Source organism: Carya illinoinensis, chromosome 9 (assembly GCF_018687715.1).
Source record: "Carya illinoinensis cultivar Pawnee chromosome 9, C.illinoinensisPawnee_v1, whole genome shotgun sequence".
Taxonomy (NCBI): domain Eukaryota; kingdom Viridiplantae; phylum Streptophyta; class Magnoliopsida; order Fagales; family Juglandaceae; genus Carya; species Carya illinoinensis.
The window spans coordinates 35,578,967-35,588,347 of NC_056760.1; the positions used below are offsets into that span (position 1 = coordinate 35,578,967).

Sequence of the window (9,381 nt, forward strand, 5' to 3'; positions counted from 1 at the left end):
TTCTATTATTCGTGTTGGGATATTATGGAGTCTGATGTGGTGGCAGCAGTTAGGGAGTTTTTCAGTGGCTCCCCTCTACTCAAATTTTACTTGGCTTATTATATTGTGTTAATTCTGAAAGTGAAAAATCCATCTGGGTTTGACAAATTTAGACCCATAAGTTTGTACTCCGTGATCTATAAGGTTTTTTCTAAAATTTTGGTTTGTAGATTGTCGCCTATTTTAAATAAGATTATTTCTTCGGAGTAGGGTGCTTTTTTGCATGGAAGAATTATATTTGAAAATATTACTCTAGCCCAAGAGATGATACATTTGATGAACCAGCAGGTTCATCAAATGTATTGGAAAAGCTGCGTGTCTCCTGGTAGCATTTCATGATTTGTATAGGATTTTTTCACATAATTGAGCTTGATTTGTAATGTCTGAAAGGTCACTCTTTTTTGACCACAGACATTACTGCTAAAATCTATAAACTGTCCAACAGGCAACAGCTTAGTAACAAGTTTTTCAAATCCACCAGAACTAGATATTGACACTCAGTAAAAACCACCACTACAGCATGTTCAAAACTTGAGGAGAAAGACTGCAAAATCATGAGCTCCCTGTAACAAAGAATATGATTTTTTTCACCTTTTATCACAAAAAAAAAAAAAAAAGGAGGCCTTATGTGTTTGTACATACATGATTAATGAGGACTATCGTGCAGAAGGCCGTGTGATGGATTCATCAAATGTAAGGTAATTATCGGCACCACCCATATCCAAAAGACCCATATTCAAGGAAGAATGAAGAGAGTTCCTAGATATATCATCTGAGTTGCCTTCTCTTACAGACATTGCTTCCTTCTCAATCACGATTGCATCTTGTATCTCCTTGAGAACTTCTGAAATTGATGGTCTCATGTGTCCGTGTGGTTGGACACACATCAGAGCTTTCTCTGCAATCTTCCACATTGATTGGATGTCAAATTCATGATTAAGTGACGGATCAATGATTCCTTGAATGTCCCCACTCTCGATGTGTAACTTTGCCTGTGAGAATCATTCCAACTAATTTATCACTTGATGGAAAGTTAATGAAACCTTCTACATCAATCCAATTGTAACAATGGTCCATGTTTTTCACCCTAGTACTTCTGCTGATAACTTAAGAAAACTCAAAAAGAGTGATGAGAGAAAGCTGAAAGAAGATTGGTATGTATCTTTAAAATACGAAAAACTACTTAAATTGATAATAAACATGATTAATAACAAATATTAGGGTTTCACTTAATTATCTCGAGTCTCAATGAATGTCTCAGCAGAGAAAACCATACTTACCCACTGGACTATGTTCCGGCAATTAATGCCAAAGCTTTCATTAGATATTGCTTCTTGGCCAGATATCAGTTCGAGAAGAATGACACCAAAACTATAGATATCACTCTTGTCCGTCAACTGCTGTGAGATATAATACCTGCATATCAGAAGGAAAAAAAATCCATTATTAGGTAATATAATACAATTTATGGTTGCCAATTGATCCAAGAAAATTCTAAACAGGTTATGCAACCCATCTTAATACATGAGGAATTAGATACTGTCAGAGGCTGCTAAATGTTTTGTATTTGCAATTTTCTTTTTCAAAAAGAACGACGACACAGGATGATCATGGCTGCAGAGTGCAAAATGCTAAACCGGCAGCAGTGGGTTTAGATGTTTGACAAGGATTTAAATCAGAGTCCTTAAAAACAACAATTTTGTTACCTGTGAAAACCCCTCTCTTTTTTCACTTGTTCCTCACAAATGAGTAAATGAATTGAAAATTTCACCAAAAAGCAAGTAAATTCGTGCAAAACTTCATGATCAGATCAAAGAACTTAGCAGAGACAAAACAGGTGGCCATGGCCCTCCGCACCCTAGTTTTGATTTCTTTTAGAAAAATAATATAAAATACATTATATATTTTCTAAAATATATTTAATTTTGATTACAAAATCTAAATATTCTTTTCATATATATGTGTGTTTGTATGTTATGTGCCTAAAAATTAAGCTTGACCTATCAAAATTAGGCTTGGTTCATAAAAATTAATCCAAGTTCAATTAATTAAGGAAATGATGGTGGAGTTACTTCTGCTTGGGTGTGCTGGATTTGTGATATTTCAAGTCAATAGGTGATTGACTTGAAAATTGAAATATTTAAAAAACAAGTATTATGCCTTATATTTTGTTTATATTTTTTCAACAAAAAAATAGATACCAGCTTTATTTTCAATATATTAATCTAATCTCATATCTTAGGTTTGATATGATGCTTGACTTGGTCAAGGAAAAATGAAAGCATCTAAGGAAGATAGAGAAAAGCCTTACTCAGGATCCAGATAACCTACAGTGCCCCGCACTATGCTTGACACATGAGAGGCTCCATCCACGGCAAGTTTTGAAAGACCAAAATCTGAAACCTTTGCTTTCATGTGTTTATCAAGAAGAATATTACTGCTTTTCAAGTCTCTATGAATAATTGCTGGAACACAGCCTGTATGAAGGTATTCAATCCCTAAAGAAGAATGAGAATACATGAATCAATTTAAACAATCTATGAAGTGGAGAGCTTCTCTGTTAGCGATACAAGAAAGAGTTTATTTTAGCTTATGAACCTTTTGCAGCATCCTCAGCAACTTCAAGTCGCTTGATCCAAGGGATACTGTGTTCATGCGTTAGAGGGCCTAAGAAATTATTTATAAGTAATGGGCATATGAAAAATTATACATGGTTGAGCACTGACACTCATATTGCTTGATTGAGAAACATGCAGGCTTACCATAAAGATGTTCCTTGAGAGTTCCATTATGCATGAACTCATAAACAAGCATGCATCTATCTCCTTCTTGGCAATACCCAAGAAACTGTACCAGGTTCCGGTGATGTATCCTTGAAAGAAGAGTCACCTAGATCCAATTGAAGCATACTCAACCATAAAAATCAGTTTCTAATGTCTAAAAGCAATACTGTCGCCAAATAAAACAGGACATATTAATAATAATGAAAAACCTTTGATTAGCATGTTAACTTCAAAAAAGATTAGAATAGAAGAGATCAAGTTTCAAAACCTCCCCATTCTCCATATTTGCCCAAAACAAAAGACATGAGAAAGTAGGAAGCAGAGCAGGCAATTGCAACAAAATTTTAAGTGACAAAAGCGATTTAAATTTCTAGACAAGATACAAGTGCTGCACAAAAGGATTTGGGAAGGGCCTCTCATTTCCACTTCGTTTATTTCCAATTAAATGGAAAATTGTGCAACACTCCCATGCCATTGCGTTACATTTCAATTTGGAAACCTTCAATAGCTCATAAATAGGTCAAGATAACAAGACGACCCAAATTCAGAATATGGAAAGAGGTGCGGGTCACATGAAAACTTACCTCATTAGAAAATTCTCGCTTTCCTTGATAGGAATTGCTGCTTAAAACTTTAACTGCAATTTCTTTTCCATCTTTCATTTTGCCATAAAATACAACTCCAAATCCTCCTGAACCAATTTTCTTCTCAAATTTTCTGGTAGCATCTTCAATTTCACAGAAAGTGAAGCACTGTGCGGCTTCTGTGGGAGCATCAGTCTTGGAAACTAGCCTTCCAACGGGCAGGGCATGTTCAAGTTGGTCTATTAACAAATAAAAACAAGGGTTTTTTAAAAAAAAGCAACAAATAAAAAAAATTTGTGTTGAACAAAACTGTAATTTTACATAATAATTCTTAAACTTGGATATTGCTCAAGAGTCATACCTCGCTCAGAATACTTTTTCTTCCCTTTGCTCATGAATAGGCATGACACAATAGTACCTATGAGCAGAACGGCAGCCCCAACAGATGATCCAATAATTATGGTGATGTGGCTTCCTTTTTTGTTCCCTTTTTGAAGATTGATGTTCCCAGTGTAGCTGAGTAGAATCACAGTAGAAAGGGTTAGTGTATTGGAGTAACATATATACAAAAGATTTTAACACCTCCCAACCCCCCCCCCCCCCCCCCCCCCAAAAAAAAAAAAAAACCATATAATTGTCAACAGTGTTACAATTCAACACATTATATTGGCTTGTAAAAAGAAATATAAGACATACTGTGGAGTTTGACTTCATCTAAGCTAAGAACCATGAGGCAGGGCCTTCATAGCTACTTTAGTTTGCACATTAGAAACATAACAAAATTATAATCAGCCATAAAGAAACTTGAGTAAACCAAGAAAATAATCTAATGTGCTCAGAGGCACAGTGGAATCTTCCCCAAAACAACAAATCTTGGAAGCAGATGAAAAATAAAGGTTGTTTTCTAAAGAGTATGCCTACTAGACAGCCAGTTCGAAATGCCATGTCATTTCTACCATAATAGTTATGTGGCTATCCATAAGCTAAAACTTGCTAAAAAAAGAGACAAATCTACGTCTCTGCTCTGCAGTCTAGAACCATACTAACAATGAAACTAATTACAGAATTGTGGCCCATCTTTAATTTGAAGAGTCTTCTTTTCACGTCACAAATAGGAATGTTGATGTTTGCTTATATTGCTATATTTTCTTCCAATGGCGGTGTCTATGCTTTAACATAAATGGAAATACATACATGAGTACACACCACACACACAAGAACGATTCTGTGGATGAAAACAAATAAATTGGGTAAAAATATACACCAATGCTTTCATCTCCATGTAGTTATCATTCTGAGGTTAATATTTCTCAAATTTGTAAGAATCTCATATTGCATTTTCTCTATTTGTAAAACATCATACTTACTTGAAAACCAAGTCTTTATTGAGAAGGCCTGAGGGTATAGTTCCGGACAACATATTGTCTTGCACATACCTGCAACCATCAGATGCATCATATCTATAAGACCTTGCTCAAACGGCAAGGCAATGCTTCCAATGAACAAAAACAATATTAATATGTGGTATTACTTAATTCATGATCATATATCAGATAAGATCAATCGCTCAATTTCTTCACGAGAAGATCTGCAAGAGTCTTTCACATTGCATGTTAATTAAGATAACCAATATAAAAGTCCCAATAACTTACAGTTCCCTCAAATTTGGTAGACTTATCAAAGAGGAAGGCAGCCCACCCGTCAATTGATTATTCTCTAGATGACTATTCAAGGCAAAGATCATGGTTAGCTTAGTTTGTATATTTATATATATATATATATATATATGATAATATGGTTAGGAGAACTAGTCCTCTTATATTACATGATTTTCAAGTCCGTGCATCCAGAAAAATCAGGTATTGGACCGGTAAGTAAATTACCATCAAGCCACCTGCAACCATAAGAGAAATGGATGACTAAACCACAACAATCATCGATACTTGTGGGACTAAACTTGGAAACTAACAGTTACAACTCAGAAAAATGGAAATGCAGTAACAAACTTACAACTCAACTAAACCAGTCAACTTTGTCAAGTCCGAAGAGATACTCCCTGTCAAGTTCTTTCTAGACAATGAACTGCCAAGCACCAGGGACAGAAGTAGTTGTGATTATGTTAGTGACATTACTTTTCATTTATTTAGAGACTTACCCTTCAAAAGAAGCAGAAATGAACTGAATATTCATAAGAGAAAGCCGTAAGAAGGCTAAACCTTTACATTTTAGTAATCTTTGGCTGTGGATCTGAGTCACACTGCACCCACGACCAGGGAACTGGTAGACATGGGTCACCGCCTTCTTGAGCCCAGTCTGCTGATGAGTAGTATGAAACCATGTTTCCAATAACTGTTCCTGCAACTCATGAAAATCCATGTTAGAGAATGACAATCCAGATCAAACAATCACTTTGCCAAGGACAATAACCATGCATACTAAATTACAAGTTGGAAAACATGATTTTAAATCTTATGCATCACTCAAGGAACCATTATTACACATACCGTCTAAAGAACCACCATTTTTCTCCAGATACTTATTAATTTCCATAGCATTCAAAAGAGGCCCCATCGAAGAATCAGATGTTTTCCCAAATCTGAATGATAGTACAAAGGGAAGGGATAAATTTGTATATCCAGGCTCATAAAGACGATATTTGCCATGAGCATTCTCTTCGATATTGACTACAGCCTTGCTGATATCAGTGTTGCCTGGGAGTATCAGTCTGAATTTTCGAGACTCGTCTGAACCCAAATCTTCAATTTCTGCAAAGTAGCAGTATGCCCATCCAAAACCAGGAAAGCCATCCAAGTTCAACCGGTATGTTAATGATCCATTTGTACCAACTACAGCAGTCTGCATCACTTTTTCAGGTGGATTGTCATCACTGTTAACATCAATTGGCATTTTGGTTGACACTTTTTTGGTTCCAGCAGCAACATCGACAAGGTAATTTGCTTTCTTCAGAGTGTCTGACTCCCATATTCTATCGAAAGGGTCGTCAGGATACCTAAAATAGCAGTGATGTGCATCATTTCAATGTATGGACAAATCTTCAGCAATAAAAATGCAGCATGATGAATATGTGGCTAGTAAGCCTTTCCTAGATCAAAGTTCTTGCTTTCTTAAACTGTTAGGCTTCCATGTATGTCAGAACAAATTGAGTAAATAATCTGCTTTCCTTCCCATATTGGTTAATGGATGTTACTTCAAATGCATTCAGATAACAGCACATTAGAATAGTAACACACTCAGACAATTGTGCATTTGAAATAGCAAGCTGTAAGGTACTTCTAACCAGATACTCTGAGCATACCTGACGGGAGCTTCAGTGTCAGCACCAAAGTTGATCCTGGCAGAGACACTGAGGTAATACTGCTCCTCAAATTCTGTGTAGTAAATTGAACCATTAAATTGTCGAAGCTCAAGAGTAGATATAAATGGCTGCCCCGTAGTAGCATTGGATAAGCACACACTGATAGCAGGACTTGAAGCCAGGAATATCAACTCTCGGACTTCTATTGTGCTAGCATCTGAAATGACTATTGTAGACCAAGGAGTCGCACCGAGGGAAATGTCAAATTTTGGATAAACATTGTTGCTGTCAAAGTTACCATACAAGAATGTTGCTCTTACAAGGTACCTAGTTCTACTTATGACATTAAGTGTGTAACAATACTTCCTGGAATCAGCTGGAAAGTGTCTTAGGGTCATGTATTGCTTGCGTGTCTCATTTGCAACAGATATGTCAGCTGTTTCTCCATAAATAAGGTGACTGTCAGGAGTCCACTGAAGGCCGAGGCCATCTGTGAAGTTTTCTTGACCTCCACAGTCAAAACTAACAAAACCTGCTTCACAAAGCCTTATGTGATTATCAATAAAGATGTATTGAAAAGCAAAATAAGCAGCATCAAATTATCTTGAAATAAATCAAATCTAGCAAGAAAATAAAAAGAGGAAGAAGAAAAGCTCATCACACATAATAGTGGCACTTGGTATCAAACATGACTTTAAAGCTTCAAAAGTACGTGATAAAAAAGAAACCAGATAGCATGCAGCATATAGCAATTAAAATGAGTATAAACATTGATAAACTAATTACCCATGTAGCGTTAGACATGAGTTCCAAAATTACTTTAAATCACAAGAATTTTTTATTTTTATTTTTATTTTTATTTTTTTATTTATATAAGTAAATAGTTAGAAAAAACTGAAGCTGGATCTTCACTTATTTATGCACCAGATAATTTACAGGACTCAGACACAATCGACCACCAAAAACAATCACACTTCCCACTACATCCAAGTGACTCCTAAATTCATTCAAGTCCCAGCCACTTATAAGCATGTAGTTTACGTTAACTTCAATTAACAAAAGAAAAAAACGATGGTATATTTATGCATTACAAATCTTGCAAGACTACCTAAAAAGCTAACAGTTTTAGGTAGTTGTAGGTAAGAGAAGTTAGAACGTTATTATTGATATAGCCTGAATGGGACAGTTGAAGTTTTCTTGATCTTTTAAAGAGACCGAGTTGCAAGCACCGCTTTTCATTTCAATTACCATTTATGCCTTGGATTCTTTATTTTTTTTTCTCTCTTTCTCTCACAAATTTTTATGCTGAAGGCTAATTGGATCGTGCTCGGTTTCAACCAACCCCAGAATCGAAACAAGGAAAACCCTGTGCCGTATGCTTCAATTGTTTTCACTTCTTCAAATGCGTCATTTGGTTGTTAGTTCTGGGGAGTAGGACTATTGAGATAGTTACTTTTCCCTCCTCTTGTTTAGAGCACCAATCATAAAGCAAATGAAAGATGCAAAAATGATAATAGGAGCGATATTAAGAAAAGATATACATACAAAACAAATAAGAACAGAACATTTAAATCCCAAAAGAAAAGACTATAATTAACAAGATGCGGCGTAGAAACCATAAGAGAAAGGTACATAATTTTGCTTAATTTTTGCTTATACATACACAGAGGAGAAAAAGAGAGAGTGAGAGAGCACCTGGCATCTGGGCTGAGGACACATCCAAGAAAAGGAGGATGAAGAAAGAGAGAGGGAGGAGGAGAAACCGAGTCTCCATTACGGGGTGTGAAAAGAAGCTAAACTGAATGAGGCTTGAGAATATGATGCCACAACAATGGTGGGAATAAAGAAAGAAAGCAAAGCAAAGAAACAGTGAAAAGTCAGTCTCTGCTAAAGATATAAAGTGGCAATGCCACTAACTGAGAAGATTAAAAAAATAAAAGAAAATCCCAGAATTAATAATCCAAAACGGATAGAACAGAACTGGCTCGACTTGAGTCACTCTCTCTCTATTTTCCGTTCTTTTTATTCCAATTGTACGTGAGTGATGACTTGTCGTTGGAGGGTTGAAACGACGGCTTCTCTATAAAATGACAACTCCTCCACTCGGCGTCACTCTGCTTTAGGTATGTGTTGCTATCGATAAATTACTGCGTATGTATTTGCTCGAGATTTATTATATTTATAAAAAATCAAATAAAGTGTTATATTAAATATAATTTTAAGATATATAAATATCGTGTATTTCTTTTAAAAAATAGTTAAAAAAATACAATATGTAAATTCCACAGCATTAAATATTATCGGCAGATAATATTACATACCTCAATTTTTATTGTGTAAATCAAAAGATTTGTAAATAAATTTATTCAATTTTCTATGTAAATAACAAAAATTTATAAATTTATGTTTTCTTCAATAATTTGAAAAAGACGAGGGAGAGGCCCACAAAATAAATACAAGAGAGAGAGAGAATGGAAAGATGAGAGGAATTACGTTGTTTCGAAAAATGATTTATATAAATTTTAAATAGATAATTCTTATACATATCTTTAACAATAAAAAATGATTACTTTCTGAAAAAGTATTAAAAAATTATTTTTTTAATAAAATTATTTGTTTTTTTATAAAAGATTGCTTTCAAAACTTATTTATTTAAAAT

The 9,381-nt window shown here is 35.0% G+C and overlaps 1 protein-coding gene across 3 annotated transcripts; it reads right to left on the reverse strand.

Annotated features, from left to right (window-relative positions):
- Positions 1 to 503: 503 nt before the first annotated feature.
- On the reverse strand, positions 504 to 8,687 carry LOC122276101 (probable LRR receptor-like serine/threonine-protein kinase At1g67720). 3 transcript variants are annotated; one of them, XM_043085571.1, is made up of 16 exons: positions 8,418 to 8,686; positions 6,723 to 7,254; positions 5,911 to 6,416; positions 5,629 to 5,761; positions 5,417 to 5,488; positions 5,232 to 5,300; positions 5,059 to 5,130; positions 4,774 to 4,842; positions 3,768 to 3,922; positions 3,407 to 3,645; positions 2,802 to 2,928; positions 2,638 to 2,706; positions 2,351 to 2,537; positions 1,320 to 1,455; positions 682 to 1,031; positions 504 to 602 (listed from the first exon to the last, which is right to left on the reverse strand). In XM_043085571.1, exons 1-15 carry the CDS (start codon positions 8,494 to 8,496, stop codon positions 696 to 698), a joined length of 2,781 nt encoding a protein of 926 aa, XP_042941505.1. In that variant the 5' UTR covers positions 8,497 to 8,686; the 3' UTR covers positions 504 to 602; positions 682 to 695. The 3 variants fall into 3 exon arrangements, with proteins under 3 accessions (XP_042941505.1, XP_042941504.1, XP_042941506.1); XM_043085570.1 differs by having other exon boundaries at positions 504 to 1,031; XM_043085572.1 differs by lacking the exon at positions 2,638 to 2,706 and having other exon boundaries at positions 504 to 1,031; positions 8,418 to 8,687.
- Positions 8,688 to 9,381: the final 694 nt, after the last annotated feature.

What these genes read in the sequence shown, in the direction of transcription:
- LOC122276101 (XM_043085571.1), bottom strand. Translation starts at nt 8,496, where the DNA reads ATGGAGACTCGGTTTCTCCTCCTCCCTCTCTCTTTCTTCATCCTCCTT. An exon ending in GACACTGAAGCTCCCGTCAG is followed by an intron (nt 6,417 to 6,722) that starts GTATGCTCAGAG and finishes CTGCTATTTTAG; the next exon opens with GTATCCTGACGACCCTTTCG. An exon ending in GTAGGTTATCTGGATCCTGA is followed by an intron (nt 1,456 to 2,350) that starts GTAAGGCTTTTC and finishes TCTGATATGCAG; the next exon opens with GTATTATATCTCACAGCAGT.